General features: G+C 45.1%; 1 protein-coding gene across 6 annotated transcripts in view; it reads right to left on the bottom strand.

Annotated features, from left to right (window-relative positions):
• LOC149308954 (uncharacterized) overlaps window positions 1-24,001 on the bottom strand; it is a 48,678-nt gene that overhangs the window by 5,775 nt on the left and 18,902 nt on the right. For 5 of the 6 annotated variants that reach the window (XM_089536780.1, XM_089536776.1, XM_089536775.1 and 2 more), the window contains exons 2-9: window positions 21,235-21,311; window positions 18,254-18,425; window positions 16,689-16,815; window positions 7,416-7,574; window positions 5,414-5,479; window positions 4,395-4,604; window positions 3,520-3,625; window positions 1,455-2,966 (exon numbers count right to left, since the gene is read on the bottom strand). In XM_089536780.1, coding sequence (XP_089392906.1) covers window positions 1,455-2,966; window positions 3,520-3,625; window positions 4,395-4,604; window positions 5,414-5,479; window positions 7,416-7,574; window positions 16,689-16,815; window positions 18,254-18,425; window positions 21,235-21,301 — 2,419 coding nt within the window. In that variant the 5' untranslated portion in view covers window positions 21,302-21,311. The remainder of the gene's footprint in view (window positions 1-1,454; window positions 2,967-3,519; window positions 3,626-4,394; window positions 4,605-5,413; window positions 5,480-7,415; window positions 7,575-16,688; window positions 16,816-18,253; window positions 18,426-21,234; window positions 21,312-24,001) is intronic. The other variant, XM_089536778.1, reaches the window with a different exon arrangement.

The raw sequence follows: 24,001 nt of genomic DNA, 5'->3' as shown, positions 1-24,001 counted from the left end.
GTCATTGCATTTAACAGGACATGTGCATCTGTGAATATTGGTATCCATGGGGTTTCCTAGAACCAACCCCAAGCAGATACCAAGGGCCTACTGTAACACTTAAAAGCCACATTGGTGGGACAAAAGCAAAAAGGAATGAGAAATAGTGGTCCTTCCAATGTGTTGCTTCCAAGCTGTACTATGAACTTCCTTCTCCTGACTACAAGAGTCTTCTATGCCAACATCAGCTCTCCAGTTGAACAGAATGAAGCCACAGATTCTAGGGAAGCCTTAACTGTAACCTTTTTGTTTTTTAAAATTACACTACTGAAGATGTTGAAATAATTTTAACATAATAACAACCACTGCATTTTTATTTTCCCTCTCAGAGAAAAGACATTTTCTGTCATCTCTGACCTTGCCTTCTTAACCATAAGGAGCTTAACAGTTACTCCTTCTCCCCAATGAACTAAAGGACTGTGAAGGGTAGGCTAAGAAGCTCAGACAAGAGAATTATTGATGGCATTCCCCACAGGCAATTCCCAGGACTTTTTAAGTGTGGCTATGAATAGGAGAAGCCATAAATCAACAGAGGTTTGGTTCAGGTATCTCAAACAAGTTTCAATAGAATGACGGTGAAAAGAAGCATGTCTACAACAGATGTTGCTTTTAGAGTTTTACATCTTTGATGCAATGCCACTATGTCTCATATCAGATGGACAAGTGTTGATGTGCTGCAGAACTTGGAAATCTGCTTTTTAAATAACAATTAATTAAAGATATAGTTCCACAGCACAAAAAGCTCATTATGGTATAGTTGCCATTTAAAAGTAACTCACTAGTCCTTCATTTCTCAAAATAATTCTGTAGTTCCTTTCTAGTTAGTTTAAAAGCATCAGAAAGCCACTGGTATGTGGAACAAATTGTTATTATTATTATTATTATCATCATCAACTCATAGTCATCTCAACAACAGTGTACAAGGCACTTGGAACATGTGATGTTACTCTTCCACAATTTAATGAGACTTCATTCCATTTTAAAAAATTAATATTTTAGAATCACGCTGCAAAAGAGAGTGAAATTTTCTCTCATTATGATAACATTGTAATGCAAGTATGGGTTCATCTACAGTGTAAAAATAATGCAATTTGACATCAAGCGCTGTAGCGCCATTTTATGGAATCCTGGGATTTGTAGTTTTGCAAGGTCTTTCACTTTCTCTGACAAAGAGTGTGGGTGCCTCACAAAACTACAAATCCCAGGACTCTGTAGGATGGATCCCTGGCAGTTAAAGTAGTGTCAAACTGCATTATTTTTACAGTGTACATACACCCTTAGGTATAGATACGTCTTCTAAAGAGATGTAATTAATTATGAGATATTAGTTATTTCTAACTAGTTATACCCAAGCTCTATAAACATATAATTAACCAAACATTTCTGAAGCTGTCCTGTTTGTGTAAGAGGAGTACCTGAAGGTTTGTTTATCGGCTGTTTTGTTGTCCCTTCCTCTGGTTTGGCCTTGAGGGGAGTCTTCTCTTCCTGGAAGCCAGATTTTGCAACCATAGCTTTAGTGCTACCTATAATCTTTGTTGGAGTTTCAGAAACTGGTGACTTTGGCTCATCTTTGACAAAGACAGAGGAGGGTCCAGATACTGACGATGGAAACTTCTTTGGTGGCTCCTGTCGCTGCTTTTCTGTTTGGTATTTGAGTAAAGAAGATGTTCTCCTCAGCTTAACCCCAAATGGGCTCTCACGGCCCTGCAATTCCTCCTTGGGCCGCTCAGTTGCAGAATGCGTGTTTCTATCACCCTTATCAAGTCTTTCTGGGCTGCTAAATAAACACCCTGGCAAATCTAAGTCTAACTGAGGTATTCCTTCAAACAGTTCTGGCTTTATGGGAGAAGAAGGAGAGCTTCTAGGGCAAGTGCTGTCCACAGAACTTGAACCTCCCGAGAGAGACCTCTGCCAAGCTGGAGCAATAGTGAACCTGACTGGCTTGGCAGAAATTGATTTTGTCTGTGTCTGGACAATCTCATCTGAAGCTTTGCTTTCTTCCACCACTTCCATGCTTCCTGACTGATCCCCAGCATCATTATCAGGAGGGCTGCTTTTAGAAGCAATCTCAGCAGGTCCTGGGACAGCTGAAGAAAGGTGACCTGATTTTTGAGAAAGGTTTGCTTCCTGCCTTCCTGAGCTATTGCTCAAAGGAGAGCGACAAAGATCTGTCGAGAAAAACAGTTTTTCACATGCTGCAATCTGAAGTGGAAGTTCTTCTATTTTGGCATTGAATATGGCCAACTCTGGGGAAGCAGCTAGCTGCGTGCGGACTTCAAAAAACTGAATTTCCACATTCACAGTCTGTTCTGCTTCTTTGACAGCTGGAATGTTTTCACAGGTTGAAACCATGGCCTTCTCTGTCTCTGAAACCGATGAAGGGAACTGTGCAGAATCAGGCTCAGGGCTAAGAGAACTGTTCCCACTATCTTCAGCGCTAACACAATGCTTTGCATCACTGCCATTTCTAGAGTCTTTTGCTTCTTGATCTACTGGTTGTGGATGGGATGCAGGAATAGGTTCTGCTGGTAGATCATGGTCCATTCCTGTAACATCCCCATGCACAGCAGAAAATGATGAACCACAAAGTCCAGTGCCTTCTGCCTCAGGCTGTAAAGATGCAAAAGATTCAATGACCTCTTCCTCAGAATTGTGTCGATTCAGCCTGAGGTCATCAGTTGCATGCCCACTTCTTTTTACTCCTTCCTCTGCCATACCTTCTTTTGTTAGGTCTTCAGGCTGACTGTCCAAAGGCATATCAGTCTCCTTTTCCACATGGCTCTGGGTCTCCAAATCCAAGACCCAATTCCCATCTGCTCCAGGGCCAGCATTCCAAGAATAACGCAAAGCATCAGTAACTCTGGTCATGGGTAGAATATTAGTAGTCCAACTTCCACTTGACATATTTGCATTCTGGGAGGTTAGGCCTGTACAAGGAAAAAGGAGGAGAAAAACATAATTTCTGACTTCCAAAGCTCACAAATCATTCATTATGTTCCCCACATTCTTTTGGACATGCATGCAAATGCATCCAAACACACATACAAATGTACACTCGCACTGCCATCTTTGAGACTCTGGCCTGTTACAGACTGCCAGAATAAAGCTGCTTCGGGTCTCTTTGGAGGTATGCTATTTAAATGATGCATGGGTCCAGAGGTCGCGCCAAAGCCACACTCCATTCCTAAGCACTGGAGTGCAGCTTTGGTGCAGCTTCCGGATTCTTAGGATGCATGCATCATTTAAACAGCATACCTCCAAAGAGACTCGAAGCAGCTTTATTCTGGCAGTCTGTAACAGGCCTCAATAAGCAAAAAGCTTATTGTAGCATAAGCTTTCATAGACTTGGTTTAGTCTGCAAAAATTTATGCTCCCAGCTTCTTTTTTTCTTTCTCAAAGGTACTACAAGAATCTCTTGCATACCAATATTCCAGACTAACAATAGTTACATCTCTGAATTCAAGACACTGCCATCTTTACCTTTCCAGTCTTTTTCTTGGTTGCCTGCACCTTCAAGTGATTTTGTGTGGCTTGATTTTCCTTCACCAGTTCTGAGAGAGCATTGCTCCTTCTCCAGCGGTTCCATCTGATGTGACAAAGAAAAAGAGTCAGAACAACTTGGTGAAAAGAGAAGTGGCTGCTCTTGGAATTTAATGTAAATAACAAGGACTTTTACCCCATGTCAGTACAGACTGGAAAGGGTGGGGCAATCAACTAAAGTGGCAAAACGATGGACATTGTGAAAGGGGATGCATTGGTACCCCACTGGCCATTCCTCTTTGTCAGAGAGCACAACCTGACTGGCACACTCCTTCCCAAGACAGCCTGCAGCCCTAAGGTTTATTGGCAGATACTGTCCCATTACTAGGATAAACTAAAAATATCCATACTACCCAGTTACATCAGTTTGACACCACACTGGTTGCTGCCACACTGCAGAATTAATGCAGTTTGACACCACTTTAACTCTCATGGCTCCAACCTATGGAGTCACGGTATTTGTAGTTTGTTGTGGCACCAACAAACTTTGTCTTTCTGACAGAGAAGGCTACATATAAAAGTGCAGTGACTAATGTGCTGAATTCCATAATCAGAATGCAAATTAATAATGTGCATAATTATAATAATTTGCATAATATACAAATCAAATGCCCAGATATGAGGGACTGGACTATTGCAATCCTACCTCCATCTGCAGTCTGTAGCGGTACAATCAGCTATGCCTCTTCATTATTCTAGCACCTTGTTCTGCCGCTAGCATAGGTCTGGAATTCTTTTAAAGCAATCCTTCTTTTAACAAGTAGGAAGGTCTATAGGAGAGAATCCCATACCACCATCCTACAAAAGACACCTACCAAAAGACTTGGGGTTTTGTAGGCAAAGGCTTTCTGCTTCCGTGGATTCATTGCCATCTTGTGCCGGGCTGCTGAAGTGTCTAGGCAGCCCAACGGAGTGGCGGGGCTGTTAAAATCAACAGGAAGCGAGTGGCCAGTTGACAAGGCAGGACTCCCAAGAACTGATGGGGAGACTGGGCTAAGTGGCCTGGAGGTGGAGTCTGAGGTGACCTGTAAAATGCAATCAATCAATTATTATGCTTTGTGCTTCCTTTTAAGAATGATAATTAATGTTACTAAAAATAAAAACTAAATCAATCCATTTAGATTAGATAGATTCAGGAACTAAAATATCGTGACATGAACAAGGTATTTTGCAAACAGGTGAGAATCCATCTTGTAACCGACAGGTGAACCAAACAGATCTGAATTATTGCGCTGAAGTAATAGAACCAACCCAATAGGACCACTGTTCTCTCTATTCAATTTTTAATTTAAAAAAAAAACATTCATTTTAAAAAATTACACCTTGCAAACAGCACAAGGAGTGAGGTAACAGCAAGGAGAAAATGCTGTAGGGGATACTGTGCAAACAAAGTAATTTTACTTACAGTGAGAAATATATGAGTCTGACATCTTCATCCCTGAACCCAAATCTGGCTCCCATCTGGTTCTGGATCCGCATTTGGAAGCATCTCTTATTTTGTCAAACTGATTCTGCACTCAAAAGGCTGAACTCTCCTAAGGCTTTGTTACTGGCAACAAGGGCTTTAAGATACAATTGGCTTGTATTTTTGGTCCCATCCTTTAACCCTTTCCATCTCTGGAATACAGCCCTCAAGAAGATAAGACATCAACTTATTTTTAGTTGAATTCAGCCTTTGGAAAGAGGTTTCCCATCCTTGCTATATATAGATTGAGTCAATAAATAACAGTATGCAAAGGGATCTTGTAGCATGTTTGAGACTAAATAAATGAAAGAAGCTGGTAGCATGAGCTTTTGGAGGTTCATTTCAGTAGCAGGAAAAGCAGCTGTTTACCTGGTCATCTTCACTGTCTGTCCCACCTAAACTCAAAGAGCTATGGCGCTGGACAGGGTTGGAAGACTGCGGGATAAAATAAGGGAAAAGGATAAGTCAAGGGAAGCATGACAAACTATTTTCCAGGATGGTATATAATGGGATCATTACAAGAAACCACAAAAGGGAAAAGCAGGGTTGGGTTTATGTAGCAGCTCTCTCACACATACATACACCTTCACAAGTACTGAAAATCATACTGACAATGAAATTGTTCACAGGTATTGACGATACAGTAGCCAGCTTGGTGTAGTAGTTTGAGTGTTGGATTATGACTTTGGAGACCAGGGTTTGAATCCTGGCTTGGCCAGGTAAACCCATTGGGTAATGTTGGGCAAGTCACACTCTATCAGCCTCAGGATGGCAATGGCAAATCCCCTCTGAAGAAACTTGCCAAGAAGACTTGAAGGCACACAACAACAATTGACAATACAGTGGGCATTTGATATCTGCTTGGGTTTGTTCTAGGATCCCCCACGGATACCAAGATCTGTGGATGATCAAGTCCCATTATAAATGCCAAGGGGGGGGGGCTGTTATTGGCATATCTATCACCTCCCAGCACCCCTAAAAAAATTAAATGCCCCTAAGTTGTTTGGGCATGTTTTCTCCCACCCTGGGCCATTGTAGGTCCAGGAGAGGCCTCCATCATGATGCAAAACATTTACTTCCAACTGACTTCATGATGCAAATTTTTTTACTTCCAGTCAAGTTCATGGTGCTTCTCTTCGGTCTAACATTGGACCCAGGAAGGCACAAGGCATGGCAAAAACTCAATTTGGGGCCAATTTTATTTTTAAAAAGTGTTTTAGGGTGATGGCACAACAGGAACAACAGAAGGGTGCAGTTCTAGGTTTTATGGAAGACCAATGCAGTCCCCCAAACCCTGGAAGCTATCCAGATTTATTAGACAATAGTCTCCCTGTTATACTTTAAGGCATTAACAGCAGCCAGGCACACCTCCAACATGCCCAAACCTGGCTGTTGGTGAGAGCCCCACCTTCAAGCTTTCCAATTTGCCACTGTTCAGGCCAGAGAAGGAGAAGACAGACATGCTTTCATCATACTGGGATTTAGCTACTGTTAAGCTTAATTTCTCTCCATCCCTTTTCCCTTATGTGTTGCACCTTATTTAGACTGTAAGCCTGAAGGCAGACATTGTCAAATTATTTATTCTAATCCACTCTCCAAAGAGTGTTTTTAGCCAAAAAGCAGAATAATCAATCAATGAATAAACTAAGGCTGAATTTGCAATAGATGTAAGTGATACACTTGAAGAACTGTAGCCCAGGTTGTTGCCACACTGCAGAATTAATGCGGCTGGACAACACGTTAACTGCTATGGCTCATTGCAATGGAATGCTGGGATTAATAGTTTGTTGTGGCACCAGAGCTCTCTGATAGAGAAGGCTAAATATCTTGCATAACTATAAGTCCCAGAATTCCACAGCATTGAGCCATGGCATTTAAAGCAGTGTGAAACTGCATTAATTCTACAGTGTAGAGTTGCTTCTAGCCATGTGTCAAATGGCTCACTGGATTCCAAGGGTAGAATGGGATCCTGAATATGACAAAAGCATCTGCCTCACTGAAGTAGGCTTTCACTAGATGGCAATACCAGAAAGACCATCTCCTCTAAACTTGTCTATCCTTTATGATATGTTATAAGGACTCTGGTTCATTGTTGTAGTGTGTCTTCATGTTGTTTCCTACATGGTGACCTAAGGTGAACCTATCACAGGGGTTTCTTGGCAAGATTTGTTCAGAGGGGGTTTGCCATTGCCTTTTTCTGAGGCTGAGAGACTGTGACTTGCCCAAGTCACCCACCAGTAGGTTTACATGGCTGAGTGGGGATTTGAACAAGATGGCATTGTAGCTCTCAACAAGAACATGGCCACTATTACTAATCACAGATTGAGTTACTCTCTTATTATTGATCACATAAAAAAGCGAGTGTACATACTTTATTTGTAGAGCAGGTCAGGATGTCATGAAGGGTGGAGATTTCTGGAGGGCTTCTGGGTAACCCATCATCTTCTGAAATGGCACCCGCGTCTTCTGGTTTTTTGCAAGTTATGACAAGAGGGGGTGAGCCAAGCCGGATGTTCTCCTGTAACCGAAGCTAGTTTGGAGGGAGGTAAGGAAGGAAAGGACAGGTTGCTTACCTGTAACGGTATTTCTTCGAGTGGTCATCTGCGAATACATACAAATGGGTTTCACTGCGCCTGCGCAGTGCTGTTCGGAAACTTCTGGAATCACTAGGCAAAGTTCACTTGGTGCAACATATAGAAACTTTTTGGCGGTAACTCCGCCCACCCGTTATAAGGCCCCTGCCTTCCCACTCTTTCCCCAGTTCCGCAATTTTTCCGCCAAGCAGGCGATGGAAAGAGCCAATAAGAGCAGGACACTGAGGGGATGGACGGGTGGGATTTGTATGTATTCGCAGATGACCACTCGAAGAAATACTGTTACAGGTAAGCAACCTGTCCTTCTTCTTCGTGGTCTCTGCGAATCATACAAATGGGTTTAGACTGACAAGCTTAGGTATGCGGCGGAGGGAGTGTCCTGAAACCAAAGCTATGGTAACCAAGGTATATTATTGACACAATAAAAACTTTGAACCATAAAAGAGTCAGTCTCTGTTTGTGCACAAACACCTCAACACAGCCATAACATTGCAGAACCTGAGAAGGGAACGTAAGGTCATGCAAGACCAATCCCATGGCAATTTGTGCAAACCAACATTCAACAGGAATGTAAAAACAGTGGCATAATTTACATAACTTGTGAACAAACATCATCAGTGGTGCAACCAATGCAACCCTGAGACCAACACAGCCCTCCCGAAAGCTGCGTCTAGGATGGCCCTGGTGTCCAGCCTGTAATGCCTTATGAAAGTCAGAGGCTGGGACCAGACAGCAGTCTTGCAAACATCCTCTAAGGCAGTCCCCGACAGGGATGCTGAGGATTGTGACACTGCACTTGTGGAGTGGGACCGAGCCCTGCCAGGGAGAGGTTACCCAACAGTTCATAGCAGAGGTGGATGGTACCAGCCACCCATTGGAAAAAACTCTGCGCGGACACAGGCAACCTCTTCATTGGTTCCGAGTAGCACAGAGAGGGTCTCTCGGACTGACTGGAGGCAGCGGTTATGTCCAAGTGAAAAACCAGCGCCCTCCTGGCATGAAGAGAGTGCAGGCTTTGCTCTGCGTCCGAAGTCAGGCTGGACGCCGGAGTAGGCAACACAATGTTCTGGCCCATGTGGGAAGCAGGCAGTACTTTGGGCAAGAAAGTAATGTCTGACCGGAGGACTACCTACTCCTTGTAAACCTAAGGAAGGGCTGGTCTCTCCGCAAGGCACAGAGGGCGGAGGTGATGACCCCAAGGAAGGCAGTCTTCCAAGTTAACAATCTCAAGTCCGTCGTGGCCATTGGTTCAAAATGCTTGGATTGACGAGCGGACAGCACTGCCTCCAGGCTTCAAGCTGGTAGCAGTACCGACCCAAGGGGGTGCAGGTTGGCACATCTCCTAAGAGGGTGCAGGTTGGCACATCTCCTAAGGAACCTCTACAAGGAAGAGGCTAAGCCTCCTCCACTTAATGGCATAGGACCGCTGGGTGGATGGTTTCTGCATAGGCAGGGTCACAGTCCTCACCGCATCAGGCAGTGAGGCTAGGGCTGGATTCTCCAGGCCACCAGCGGCAGGCTCTCGATGTCCGGGTGGAGGATCTGGCCGTCCTGAATCGACAGCAGGTCTGGAGGGAAGTCGAGGCGGAGGGAGCATCTCTTGGAGGTGGAGAAGAGACGCGAACCAGGGCTGCCACGGTTACCACGGAGTGATCAGGATCACATCCGATTGGTCCGTTGTCATCTTGGACACCACCCTGATGATGAGAGGGAAGGGAGGAAAGGCGTAGAGCAGCTCTCCTGTCCAAAGGAAGGCGAACGCGTCTCCGAGGGATCCGTCTATTCGCCTCCCGGAGCAGAACTGGGGACAGTGGCTGTTCCATTCGGTTGCGAAGAGATCGACTTGGGGGGTCCCCCACCGGTCGAACAGGTCGCTGACCATCTCCGGATGGAGCCTCTACTCATGGCACCGGAGGAGATCTGCTTAGGCGATCCGCCAGGTCGTTGTCCTCTCCCGGCAGGTGAATTGCGTAGAGGAGCGTCCGTCTCTGGATGAACCAGCTCCAGACGCGCAGAATGAACTCGAGCAGGGTCCTGGATCTGGAGTCTCCCTGCTTGTTGATGTAATACATCACAGTGGTGCCGTCCGTTCTCAGGAGGACCACCTTGTTCGCAACAGCGGATTTGAATGCCCTCAACGCCTTGTCGGCTTCCAGCATCTCCAACGTGTTGATGTGGAAACGTTTGTCCTGGGCGGACCACTTGTCCTTGACAACGAGGTCGAGCAGGTGGGCGCCCCAGCCTTCCAGGGAAACATCTGTTGTCAAAGTCAGTTGAGGCTGGGGTTGCTGGAAGGGCATTTTGATGGAGACGTTGAAGCAAGCCAACAACCATCTCAGAGAAGCGGCCATTGGCCTCAGTACCGTGAGATACCTGGTCGGGGAGTCCTCCATCAGTCTGAAGACTGAGGGGACCGAGAGGAAACCAGCCTGAAGGGGTCAGAGGCGAAGCCTCGCCCACGGCGTCACGAACGTTGTCAACGCCATGTGGCCTAGGGCTACCTGGACGTGTCACCTTTCTGTGGGAGAAGCAAGGCTCAGTGAAGCTGCCAAAAAAGGGTCCGGAGGGGGAAAAGCAGAGCATCCTTCGGAGTCGGGGATGGCCCCGATGAACTTAGCCTGCCTGGCTGGTGTGCAGGGGCTTTTCCTCGCAGGCAATCAGGCCGAGGGGCGCCCAGGGTGCAAGGCGAATGAGACTGTCTCATGGTACTCCCGCTGTGAGTCGGCAGCAACAACAGTCACCGAGGTATGAAAGACTCTGTAACCCCTCTGATGGAGGTATACCACCACTGGAGCCATGCACTTCGTGAGGGCCCTCGGGGCAGTGGCTAGGCCGAAGGGAAGTACGTTGTAGTGGTACGCGGTGAAGCCGACGGCGAAGGCGAGGGATCTCCGGTGGGACTCTCGACTTCCGACGTGGAAGTGGGCTTCCCCCAGGTCGAACATCGCGAACCACCGGCCCTGGTGGAGTAGAGGCAGAATAGAGGCCAAGGTTACCATCAGCCTCAAGATGTCCAAGAACCGGAGGGGAGGGAGACGAAGCGCGGAGGAACCCCTCGGGTTCTCTTCTTCCCCCGGTCGATATCCTGATGGCGGGACTTCCGATACCGGGGGGGGGGGGGGTTGTGACAGCCAGAGGAGGAGGAAGACTGAGAGGGGTAACGCCACCTCTGGGAGTCCTGCTGCTGAGACTGTCGGTCTTGCTGGAAAGACCGATGCGACCGACCTTAGGGCTGCCATGGTCGCTGTCTCTTCTGGCCGGACGAGATGGAGGCCGACGACATCCCGTGGTTTTTGGCCGCCGCCTTCATCCTGAAATTGCGATTCAGGTGCTCGTTGGTCTCAGCGTGACAGAGACCAGAGCCGTCAAGTGGCATGTCCTCAATAGCTGTCCTGACGTTGGTGTTCAGGTCAGATCAACGCAGCCATGCATGTCGGCGCAGAGCCATCGATGCCGCCATGGCCCGTCCAGCGCAGTCAGCCACATTTGTGGAGGCAGTGATGAGCTAGCTCCCGATGGAGCGGGCCTCATCTATGATCTCCACCAGGCGCCTCTAGATATCATTCGGGACGTCAGGGATGAATGGCAAAATCCTCTCCATCGAGGTCTGGATGTAAGCCCCCATGTAGGCGTTGCCGGAGGCGTCGTCTGTTCGGGGATGAAGGTCTGCTGTGTCCCTTCTACTATCGCCGAATTTTGTTTGGGGTGGCCGGTCAACCAGAAACCGCTGGATGGAGAGATCTGGTACAGGGATTCAATCCTGCGGGACGATCTCACCAAGGAGGCCGGCACCTCTCAGGGCCGCCTGACGAAGGTCTCCAGGGACGGCAGCAGCGGAATGGATGGCGGGGATGGTACACGGCCGTGCACCCTGTGTTCGACTGGGTCGTGAGCCTTCTCCTCGGGGAAGGAAAGCCCAATGTCCAGGGACCTTGGCATCTTGATGATGTGCTCGTTGAAAGAGCGGCCATTATCGGTGGGAGAAGAAGGCCCGGGGTGGTGCAACCTCTGAGGAGAAGCCTGGATGGAGGCCTCATCGTCTGATGGGTCCTCCGAAGATGACAAGATTTCTGGCTCAGAGACGGTGTCTGATGCCAGTGGGAGATCCGGCACCCGGACTCGCGTGGGGGACGCGTCAGAAGCTGAAAAGCTGCCGATTCCACAGCGGGCCACTACAGCTCGGATGTTGAAGCCCTCGCATGCAACACCGGGCGCTTCTCTCTCTCAGGGGCCATAAGACGGAGATTCAGCCTCGTGAATCTTCTGAAGAATCCTCATCAGACGGTTCATCCTCGCCTGAGTGAAGAGTCAGGGGGAAGGACTCCCTCCATGGAGGTCTGGCCGTCTCCGCATTGACGCAGACAAATTCCACAGTCGAAGGCAGCGGGGAGTCGAGCGTGGAAACCACATACGATGCCGACGACTCCTTCGGGCGAGAAGAAACCGGAGTCGGAGTCCTTTTGGATGGAGAGCGCGTTTTGTGCGAAGTGCGCTCCTCGCCCTTGGAGGACGCCACCGACTCACCTGGTACCGGGTGGATTTGGGCCTCTTGGGCATGGAGTCGTCCAAAGCCCCCTCGGAGTGCCTCTTCTTAGAGGATCCCGGCGTCTCGCCCCGCTCCTCGGGGAGGGGGGAAGGGATTGCCCAGCAGGTCTGACAGGACAACGCTCCCTGAAGGCTGAGGCTTGGTCGCCTTGCCCCCGTCCTCCGGTGCGGCGTTCATTGATGGCACCCAGGGTGCCCCCGTCTTGGGCGGCTTGGAGGCGTGTCGGGACGCCTTCGACGATGCCTTCAACGACGCCTTGGAGGATGGGACCGGCATAGCCAGGGCCTCCGCATCCGCTCGTTCCTTCGAGCACGAACCCTCCGGGGATGCCTTCCTCCCGGACTTAGCCTTGGACTCGGAACCCTCAGTCCCCGATGTTATGTGAGGGCGCTTGGAGGGTTTGTTGGTGGCGCTGGGTTTGAATGAACCATGGGCCACGTCTGCTCGATCCTTTGAGAGCGAGCCCTCCGAGGACGCCTTTGTCCCGGACTCCGTCTTGGGCTCGGAACCCTCAGTCCCCGACGTTATGTGGGGGCGCTTGGAGGGTTTGTTGGTGGCACTGGGTTTGAATGAACCACGGGCCACATCCGCTCAATCCTTCGAGCGCGAGCCCTCCGGGGATGCCTTCCTCCCGGACTCCGTCTTGGGCTCGGAACCCTCAGTCCCCGACGTTATGTGGGGGCGCTTGGAGGGTTTGTTGGTGGCACTGGGTTTGAATGAACCACGGGCCACATCCGCTCGATCCTTCGAGCGCGAGCCCTCCGGGGATGCCTTCCTCCCGGACTCCGTCTTGGGCTCAGAACCCTCAGTCCCCGACGTTATGTGGGGGCGCTTGGAGGGTTTGTTGGTGGCACTGGGTTTGAATGAACCACGGGCCACATCTGCTCGATCCTTCGAGCGCGAGCCCTCCAGGGATGCCCTCCTCCCGGACTCCGTCTTGGGCTCGAAACCTTCAGTCTCCGACGTTTTGTGGGGGCGCTCGGAGGGTTTGTTGGTGGCACTGGGTCTGAATGAACCACTGGCCACATCGGCGGTGGTGGACGATTCAGCCACTGGTGGGCAGACACCATGCTGGACACGCTGGCCTGGGAAGAAGCAGCAGGCGGCGTAGCCGAGGGAGCCGACGATGAAGAGAGGGGCCCCCCTCATGGGTCTTGCCCTGGTCGATGGCCAAAGTCAGCCAGGACTCACAATTCTAGAGTGGACAAGTCTTCGGATCGTGGTCCTTTCCCGGATGGGCACTTTGTCTCCGCAACGTCACACTTTGAAAGGTGCTGGAGACCTTCTTCTGAAGAAACAAAAGCGGAGGGAAAGTCCAAAATCGAGGTCAACAAGCTGAGAGTCCGAAGTTATCAGGGGCGGGAGACAACGAATGGTCAAAAACACAGTGATTCCAATCAAGCTAAAGAGCGAGTGAAGTTCCCTGAAGCAGCTAGCGCGGCGGAAAAAAGGAACTGGGGAAAGAGCGGGAAGGCAGGGGCCTTATAACGGGTGGGCGGAGTTACCGCCAAAAAGTTTCTATATGTTGCAAAGTGAACTTTGCCCAGTGATTCCAGAAGTTTCTGAACAGCACTGCGCAGGCGCAGTGAAACCCATTTGTATGATTCGCAGAGACCACGAAGAAGAAGAACAAAATACCTGGGTTTTGAAAGCATTCTTTTTAACTTGAGGAGAAGCAGCTGCCTCAGGAAGAACAGATCTGTTCAAGTTGCTTCTGTCTCGACGTGAAGAGTCAAATAATTTTAGCAAATTGAAAACTGAAGGCAAACAAAATTCCTACCAAAAAAAATCTACAGTTGGGCAATACTTTTATTGGGACTAGCCAAAATGCACCCAAAAGTGAGTACAGTCAGCCCTCTGTATCCACAGACTCTGCATCCACAGATTCAAGCATTCAACCTTGGTTTTGCTATTTTATACAAGGGTTGCTATTTTACAACACCACTGTACATAATAGGACTTGAGCATCTATGGATTTTGGTATTCATTGTGGGTCCTGGAATCAAACCTCAGAGCCCACTGTATGCTTTTCACTTCAACCAAACACTTCCAATCTGATTTCTTCACCTCTTGGCAACTGCACTGCAAAGCAAGCAATCTAAATGTGAACACAAGTCAGACGAGCTCCTTGTTTAGCAGAAAGAATGGGGATCTTTCCAGTATTTCTGAGTGCCTCTGTGCTGAATTCAGAATAGCTTACTTCACCCCTGAACTGCTATCCTTGTGCTTTCAAATCAGCAGAGTGCAGCCTCTGCCAGGAACATGATACAAAGCAATCAGGGAAATCTGGGCATGTGTCCTGACAGGAAGGAGGCAGCTCAGCAGAAGGCAGTGGCCTTGACAGATAGCAACAGAAAAAACAAAATGGTTATTAAGAGCTGGCCAACAGATCTGTCAGTTCTCCTGCCTCACAAACAGGACATGTCAAGGACCTCTGGTGGGGCAGAATCAATGTGTAAGGCAGCAGAACATGAACATCATCCCAGAACAAACGCCAACAGTGAGTCAACCAGGTGCCCCAAAAGATGAAATGATGAACCATGGGGTCCACACTTTCTCCTCTTAAACAATGAATCAATACGGCAGCCAAGAATGTGCACCCCAAATGCATGCACAATACAAGTGCCTTTACTAGTACATTTTAACATTTCCAAATACAGGATGAGTCTCTCTTATCCGAATCCCAAAATCCAAAATTGTCCACATGGGTGGCAGGGATAGTGACACTTTTGCTTGCTGATGGTTTCAGTTTCATACACCAAATTGTTAAAAAATATATTGTGTTTAAAATTACCTTCAGTCTATGAGTAGAAGGTATACACAAATATAAGTGAATTTTATGTTGAGACTTGGGTCCCATTTCCAAGACATCTCATTATCTATATGCAAATATTCCAAAAATCCAAAAATCTGAAATCCAAAACATTTCTGGTCCCAAGCATTTTGGATGAGGGAGAACCAACCTGTAGTAAAGGCACATATTTCAAACCTGAGTCTCGTTAGCAGAGTTCAACATTTTCTGCAGGCATGAGACTCCAAAAGCTTTCTCCTCTTGGAAAAATTTGGATGATATGCCACATGGCACCACCTTGCTAATGGATTCAAACAGGTCTGAGAATACTTATTATACCAGAAAACACTCTCAGAGTCTCTGGCATGAGGAGCCTTGTTTACCCATTTGAGATTTAACATCATATTGTGGACAGCAGCTGTTGGAAGTGTTCAGCCTTGTTTCTCTATTGGGTTGAATAAAATCAAAGCCTGCCTTATCAGCACAGTGCTCAAAACACATGTCAGAAGAAGTTCCTGTCATCCTGCTTAACTTTGGCTGGCCTGCCAAACAGAGCACAATGGTCTTTGGGGCAAATCTCAGCTGATAGTTTGAGTCCAAAAACTGTCTTATATATTTTATCAAAGATGAACGGCTAAATCTTGAAAGATTTAAAGTGGGCTGTAGGGAGCAACTGTGTTCCTGCAGATTATTGGGCTGCAGTTCCCATAAGCCTTGCCAATGGGGAGGAAAGTGGGACCTCCAATCCTGCAGCATCTGGATGACCACAGTTGCCAACCCCCAAGTTAGGAGATACACAAGTTAATACATGAGATGAGAACTTTACTGTCTCTTCAACTACAGGAGTGCAATAGGAAATTATTGATCCCACTTAAGTACAACAATACCAAATGCCACCTAAAGACTAAAATGTATAATGATTCTATCCGTGTACTAAGATGGATAGTACATCACAGGCCCTTCAGATGATGTTGGACTACAAATACCATTGGCTCTGGTCAGCATAGCCACAGGTGAGGGATTAAGCGAGTTATAGTCCAAGAACATTTGGACACTTGGATGGCACACTTGGATGGATGGATAGATGATAAATGGTCTCTATTTGGTCAGGAATATATACTTTTCCTTTTCTTTTCTTTTCCAGATGCTGATTTCAGACTAGGAATATACATTTTTACTTATTTTTGTTCAATTATTTTAAAAGTTTCCTCTCTGCTAGGCAAGTTTACAAGACTTTTTACACATTTCTGGAAGCCTTTGTATACTTTGAGATTTCTCTAACAAAAACCCACTTTAGTTTTTATGAAGAATAAAGCTTCTATTTTATATGAAATGTTGTTTTTGTGCAAAAAATCTAATTCTCTTCATAAAACACTACTTTTTGTGCAAATGATTTTATTGGTTAAAAACCCCAATAATTCTGAAATGTAAAAAACCTTGCAGCAATTGAGCATGTTCTATGGGGTGTCTCAATGTTTCAAGTTACCCTTTCTACTTCAAACAATCTGTGTTTATCTATGTGCACAATCCATGATTATCTTTAAAATCTTACATATTCCCCATCCTCTTTCACCTCTTTCTTTCCTTTCCTTTCCTTTCCTTTCTCTTTCCTTTTGGATTTACAATAAAAATCTCAGAATTAAAACAATAGCTGTGTAAAATGCTTTTCAAATGAAAAGCTATGAGTCACAGCAGAAGGGAAAGTCTTCTTACCTGCAAGGCTTTCACATTCCCTGGAAGGTTTCCTTCTGAGCATGTTTTGTCTGCTACATCTGGTAATGATTCAAAAATGAAGACACTGTCATGCGATAAGGCTTTGTTTCCCATGCTCCCTTTGGATCTGAAAGGCAAGGAAGGGGAAGGATCTTTTGGGATGTTTCTGTAATGCCGTATTTTTCTAAAGTCCTGTGGTTTCTCGAAGGGCTTTGCAGACATTTCTGTACAATAATGTTCACATAAAGTAACAAGAGGCATGACCTAGCAGCTAGCAAGTCTCTGGTTTTCTCCCAGCTGTTGACAACACTATGCAGCTTTTCACAACTGATATCTGGGTTTGCTTGGTTTTCCTCTTTCCTCTTCATACATCTGGAGACTTAAGTTTACAATATTACTGTGAGGAGGGCCAGTCTGATCTGTCTACTAAGGAGATGAGGCCTAGGTTAAGCCTAGGCTAAGCAAAAACAATTTGCAAAACCAACTTGCCCAGCAAGTTCAATGCTAAAATGAGATCAGAACTGTTCAGTTGTCCAAGTATTATTACCTTGATGCATTGTTTCAGAGGTCCCCTCCTCCTGCTTCCACTGAGCAAAATGGGACCTCCAGACAGCATCTATCTAACAAACTGAGATACTGACTTCTTTGTTGTTGCTGTGTGCCTTCAATGCATTTCCGACTTACGGAGACCCTAAGGCAAACCTGTCATGGAGTTTTCTTGGCAAGATTTATTCAGAGGAGGTTTGCCATTGCCTTCTCTTAAGGCTGAAGTCTTGTCCAAGGTCTCCCTGTGGGTTTCATGGCCAAGCAGGGAATCAAACGCTGGTCTCCAGAGTCATAATCCAATGCTCAAACTACTATGCCATGTGCTGTGTTGATTTGACCACCTCCCTTTTTCTCCCTACTAACTCAGAAGAAAGTTACTTTGGAGTGCCATCTGCACTTCCCACCCGTTTCTATATAATAGAGATGGGACCTAAGTCTAAACGTTAAATTCATTTATGTTTCATATACACCTTATACAAAGAGCCTAAAGGTAAATTTATACACACTATTTCAAGATTTTAAATAATTTTGTGCATGAAACAAAGTTTGTGTACACTGAACCATTCGAAAGCAAAAGTATCACCATCTCAGCCATCCATGTGGATAATTTTGGACTTGGAAGTATTTCCGATTTTGGAATTCCGGATAAGGGAGCCTCAACCTATATTTGTCTGCAATACAGCAGCAGTTTAGATCATGACAGTAATAAGATTTTGGCTAAATATATATATATATATGCCTCAGTATCCCTGCTAATTAGTTCTGTCTGGGCAAATTTCAGACAACAGGCAGTCAAATCCCATATCTAAGCACTTCTGTGAGTTTAAACAGTCCAGGGGAGGTTTTGACCGCACTAGCTGTTTTGAGGCATGCTGGGAATGGAAGAAAGGAAATTCCTGACATTCCAGCAATGGTTGCACTGGGATTTGTTTGTGCACCAACTTGAATGAAATGTATTGCTTGGAGTGCGACAATTCCTGTTTTTAACCTGTCAGCACAAGATAGCTGTGCAGTCTTACCCTGGCTCAGTTGGCAAATGGAGAATACTGGAGTTGAGGTTAGGGGCACTGAGGTCGCTGCTGGATTGGCTCGGCTTCAGTTTGGCCTCTCCCAGGGGAGATGGTACCTCTCTGCTTTTCTTCTTCTTGGCAAAGAAGTTCTTAAAACTCTGAAATTTGGATTTTTTCTTTCCTGTACAAAGAAAAAGGAAAAAGAGGGGAGGGGAAGAAAATGGCATCATTTAAAAGTTGGTTGTCGTTGTTGCCTTCAAGTCACTTCTGACTTATGGTGACCTTAGAGCAAACCACCTATCACAGGGTTAGCTTCACACGTTACTTCCGAGGGGATTTGCCATTGCCACCTCTGAGAGAGTATCCACCGAGTGGATTTTCATGGCCAAGCCAGAATTCGAACCCAATTTTCCCAGTGTCCTAGTCCAATACTCAAACCACTATGCCTTGTTGGCTCTCTGTAAAAGTTGATACTGGCATACGTTCTTCCTGAGCAACAGTTCTCTCCATATGTAAACCAAGTCTATGAAAATCTACATCCTCTTTCACATAGCCTCAAAAGTGCTACAAGATCCCTTTGCATCCTGATATTTCAGACTAACACAGCTATGCCTCTAAAATGAACATCAAGAAAAGAAAACTAACAAATACAGATGATTTACATAACTATAAAGTGGATGGAATGGTTAAAGTTTTTCTATAATTTGGCTTAAAATGAAAATGGAGTCTGTAGTCATGAAATCAGAAGAAGAGTAGGACTTAGAAGGGCAGCCATGAAGGAACTAGATAAATTCCTCAAGTGTAAAGATACCAAATATAATTCGATACCAAAGTCAGAATCATCCAGGCTTTAGTATTTATGATTTATGTATATGGTTATGAAATCTGAATGGTGAAGGATGTTGACAGGAAGTGAATCAACTTATCTGAAATGTGATGCTGGATAAGAGGTCTATGGACTGCCAATGGACTGACTAGGCTTCTTTTCTGCTGTCCTCTTGCCAGAAGACAAAGACTGGGCTGTGTTTGAAGGAGCGTTTAAGCAGAGAGGGCTTCTTTTGTTGCTTCTTCTACTGATGTGTTTTAACTGCCGTTTAATTCTTTTTAATAGTTTTTTATTTTATTATAGAAATGTGGGGATATAAATCCAATAAATAAATAATAAACTATTTTGATCAAAAGGATACCCGCACTCAAATTTCTCTAGCAGAGTGGTAGGCAACATACTACTAACATGTGACCCTCCAGATGCTGCTGAATTGAAATCCCCATCAGGCCTTTAAAGGACAGCCAATGTTGCACATCTGGAGGGTTTACCCATACCTTCCAGGACATGGCCCCTCCACTACTTTGATGCAGACCTCTGGGATGCTTTGGTGCATACATGTTTGTCCATGCTGACTGGAGGATGTTGGAAGTTGTCTTTCAAAGAAAGTAAAAATTTCAAGTTCTGGGAAGATGTCATGAGACTAGCAAAGCAAGGCCCAATCCACGTCTTATTCTTTGGCTAAACAGGGACAGTTGATGTAATAAATCCAGACAGCTGGAGAATTTCTTTGAAAACAAAGCATCATTTCAATGGGTAATTGTCTCCTCCATCCACTCCCCTTGCTATTTATTTTGCAAGCAACACTTTCAGTTTACTCATGCCAACGTGAATGGAAGGGGCAAGACAGTGCCATCATCAGCTGCTGCTGAGTGGGTCAGATAGTAGCTACTTTGAGAAACAAACAATGAGCCAAGAGCTACTATCTGTCCTCTCTCTGCCTTGCTCTGTGGACGCAAGACGTCAGCCACAAGGGCTACACTCAGCGTGGCTAAAATCACATCTTTGGACACAATGACCCTCTTTATTCTAGAGACTGTGAGAAAGAAATGCAGATAAATGTGACACCTTTTGCTGCATCAGCTTCTATGCATTTCCAACTGTATGCACTGTGGAGTTTCTCAAAACTCCAAACAGCTTTCTAATGCATGAATACAATGTGTTGCAAATGCATATGGATGTGTTGTGTTTTTTGCAGAACCGGAGGAAATTCCTTTTGGGGGGAATTACAATTCCCAGAATTCCAGGGGCTGCGATCCCTATGCTTTTCCAAACCTTGTTTATATTAATGCTTATTCTATTCCATATTTTGGCCATAGTCCTCCATAGTCACATTCTATAAAGATAATGTAAGGACCACTCTCAATGTTAGTATTCTCCCCATGTTTGATGCATAGATGGCATCTATTTTTAAAGATTAGGGAAAGTTTTCTTTTAAAATCACATTGAGGATACACATTTTTCTAAAATGAATGAAGATCATATATATATAGTAGAAGCAAAAGGTATACAAATTGTTTAGAGGGAGTTGTAACCACTGTTTGAGGAAGGGGAAAGTCATTATGGTTTATGTTTAGCTCTTAGATTTGTTAAGTTTTGTAATGGCATTTTTTTTGTATTGTTTGTAGTATGTATGTCGTTTTGGATTTATATATAAAACCAGGTCATGCATTGTTTTTGTTTGTTTTTGCTTGTGTTTACTCAAAATGATTTATTAAAATAATGTTTAGTTTTCGATGGCAAATTCAGACCCTGCTACTTGGAGAGAACTTAGGCAAACAGCCAGTCAGTAGTTGTTTTACGTCTTCTTTTCCTTGTTCTATTGCTGCTGTTGTACTACTATTTCAGGGGCTTTGTTTTTATATTGGAAATAGCTTTGCAGATCCTTGCAAGTGGAAAGGTCAGATAGATATACTAATGAAATAAATAAATACAGATACAATAAACCAAGAGAAGAGGAGATAAAGGAGCCCTTTGACAAAGTGCCAGGCATTTGATTCAGGTTATACAGGAGAAGACAGACAACTGAATAACCTGCAGTCAACCAAGTGTATGCCTGCTGGGATGGGGGACAGTCAGGTTAATCCTAGGGGGTCCTAGGGATCAGTCCCTAGGGCTGGCTTATCTTAAAAACAGTTGTTAAAATAATAATATATTCACTTACTTGAAAATTCCTCCCCCACATCTTCACCCTCCAGTGGCTCTATGAGATCCATTGGTCTGGCCGCCATAATGCAGTTGCTGAAAATTCAGAATAAAGAAGAAGGTGATAATACTGCAATACTGCAATACTGCAATAGATGTAACACAATCTATAATACCAATGAGATACAGAGAGCATTTCATGCCCAACAAAGAATCCAGATGCACTTCCACAGAACCACAGTGTGAACCAGAGTGCACAAACTAAGCAGAGATTTCATGACTGGATTTGCGCAGGAGCCAGTTTTCCGCTCACTTTTCAATAACACGCCATTCTCTGGCCAAAACTAACAAACAGCTTTGCTCCTCAAGAGGGAACATCCCACTTCCCAGGAAGCTTGGGTCAATCTTTGCGTAAGGGAAAAGCACCTATTAAATGCTTAGAATTAAAAACCAATTGCAAGAACCCCACTGGGCCAACTGGGTCAGGAGTGGGCAAAGTGTTTTTGTGTCCCTTGATCCATTCAGACTCCTTCTTAATGCCTTTCTCAAAAGGGTGAATTGCTTTCATGCTGGAAGCCACCAGGAACAGCAGCGGTTCATTTTTTAAATGAGGTGGGATACAAATAAATAATAATAATAATAATAATAATAATAATAATAATTATTATTATTATTATTTAGTCCATCTATATATCACATTTCTCCTAGAGTGGGACCTAAAGCAGCTCTCTGCAAAAATATTGTAGGGCTTCTGCACTGTTTTCTTTTTTAAAAAACAAACACCCATCTTTCAAAACCGCCAGTATAGATCTCCTTACGTCTTTCTCGAGGGGGAGATTTTCAGCAGTCTGATATGGCCCATGAAGGGTCCTGGGTTTTTTAGGCTTTGGGGCTCAGTTGTTGTTCTTAGCTGCCCTTAAGTCAACCTCGACTGGTGGTGACCCTGTGGATGAAACATCTCCAAGCCTCCCTGTCCTCCATTGCTCTGCTTAAGTCTTATAGATTCAGGCCCATGACCTCCTTAATTGTGTCTATCCATCTGGCATGTGGTCTTCCTCTCTTTCTGGTGCCCTCCACTTCTTAGCATTATTGTCTTTTCCAATGAGCCATGCCTTCTCATGACAGAGGATGCCATGTATGACAGTTAGTCACCTTGGCTTCCAGGGAGAGTTCAGGCTTGATCTGTTCAAGGACCCATTTGTTTGTCTTTTTGGCTGTCCATGGTAGCCTCAGCACTTGTCTCCAGTGCCACAACCCACTGCAGTCCCCTGATCCTGAACTATATAGCCAAGTTTTACATTTAAAATTTCAAAGCTCTTGTGTATGCTCAGGGATCCACAAAATTACATGCTGGAAAATATGGTCCCTGGCAGATAATGTGGCCGCTAGTATAACATCAAGCCAATCTAAGTTTTTGTAGTTTAGGGCATGTAGTGTGTTGAAGGGAGGTTTCTAGCCATCAGGACTATTTAAGAGTATAACAAGAGCCTTGTGGCATCTCTGCAACATAAGAAGAGCCATACTGGACCAGAACAAAGGCCTCTCTTGTACAAAATTCTGTTCGTGCAACAGCCAATCAGTTACCTATAGGACAACTGGCATAATGCCCAACCAAGATACAGAACACAAACTATATAAAAATAGTGGAAGCAAGAAAAGGGGGGAAGGTTTTGCTTGTGCGTCAAGATAGCTTAGCCTTTCAAATCCCAGCAGCCTTTAGACATTTTGGACCTAATTCTCCTGGCCACTAGCCATGCAGGATGTTGTATTCTCAAAACATCAAGTTGGGGAAAGCTGGTCTCCAATAAACAAAAAAATTCTGCATGAACTATTTTGAAGTATTCTGCTGTACATATATAGTGGGCCCTTGGTATTCGCCTCCAGGTTTGATTGCAGGACTTCCCATGGATACCAAAATCAAGTCCCATTAAATATAGCAAAGCATAATAAAATGGTATCCCCCTTATATAAAATGGCAAAATTAAGGTACATATGCTTTTTGGAATTTACATTTCAAAAAATATTTTCAATGCATGGATGCTTGAACCCATGGATAAGGAATGTGTGGATACAGAGGGCCAGCTGTAATTATAAAAAGCTGTTTGGGAATTTTGAAGCTGTATTAGAGTTAGTCCTCTGTATCCACAGATTCTGCATCCATGGATTCAACCATCCACAGCTTGAAACTATTTTTTTTTTAAATTCAAAAAGCAAACCTTGATTCTACCTTTTTTTTTTTTAATAAGGGACATCATTTTACTACATCACTGTATACAATGGAACTTGAGCATCAACAGATTTTGGCATTCATGGGGGGTCCTGAACCAAACCCCAGCAAATACTGAGGGCTCACTGTATTAAGATCCTTTGATTCCTGAATTCCGCTGGATCCAATGAAACCAAGAACCAGATCTAACAATTCAGAGAAACCAAAGGATGGCTGGATGTAGCATTAGCTGCAAAATACCTTTCAGTAGCATAAGTTTATTTAAATTGGTATGCTTTATTAGAGGCGTTCATTTGAGCGTCCCAAAGTCGCAGCTTAGCAGTGTAACCACTGGACCAACTTTCTGGTATGTCCATACCAAAGAATTCACACTCAGTCCTCACCCTGTTTTCATTACACAGTTGACAAAGCAGTCCTACAAAACATCAACTCCAAACTTAAAAATTAACCATTATGTTTTCAGTCAAAGACTAGTCTACCAACCAAGCAATTTCCATTTGCATGTCAAACTGTTTAGCGCACGAAGATGACTTAATTCCAAGCATATCCCAAAGGTTAC

Source organism: Sceloporus occidentalis, unplaced genomic scaffold, assembly GCF_023333645.1.
Source record: "Sceloporus occidentalis isolate IW3139 unplaced genomic scaffold, rSceOcc1.0.p SCAF_8, whole genome shotgun sequence".
Taxonomy (NCBI): Eukaryota; Metazoa; Chordata; class Lepidosauria; order Squamata; family Phrynosomatidae; genus Sceloporus; species Sceloporus occidentalis.
This window is presented reverse-complemented; position numbering and strand designations above follow the sequence as displayed.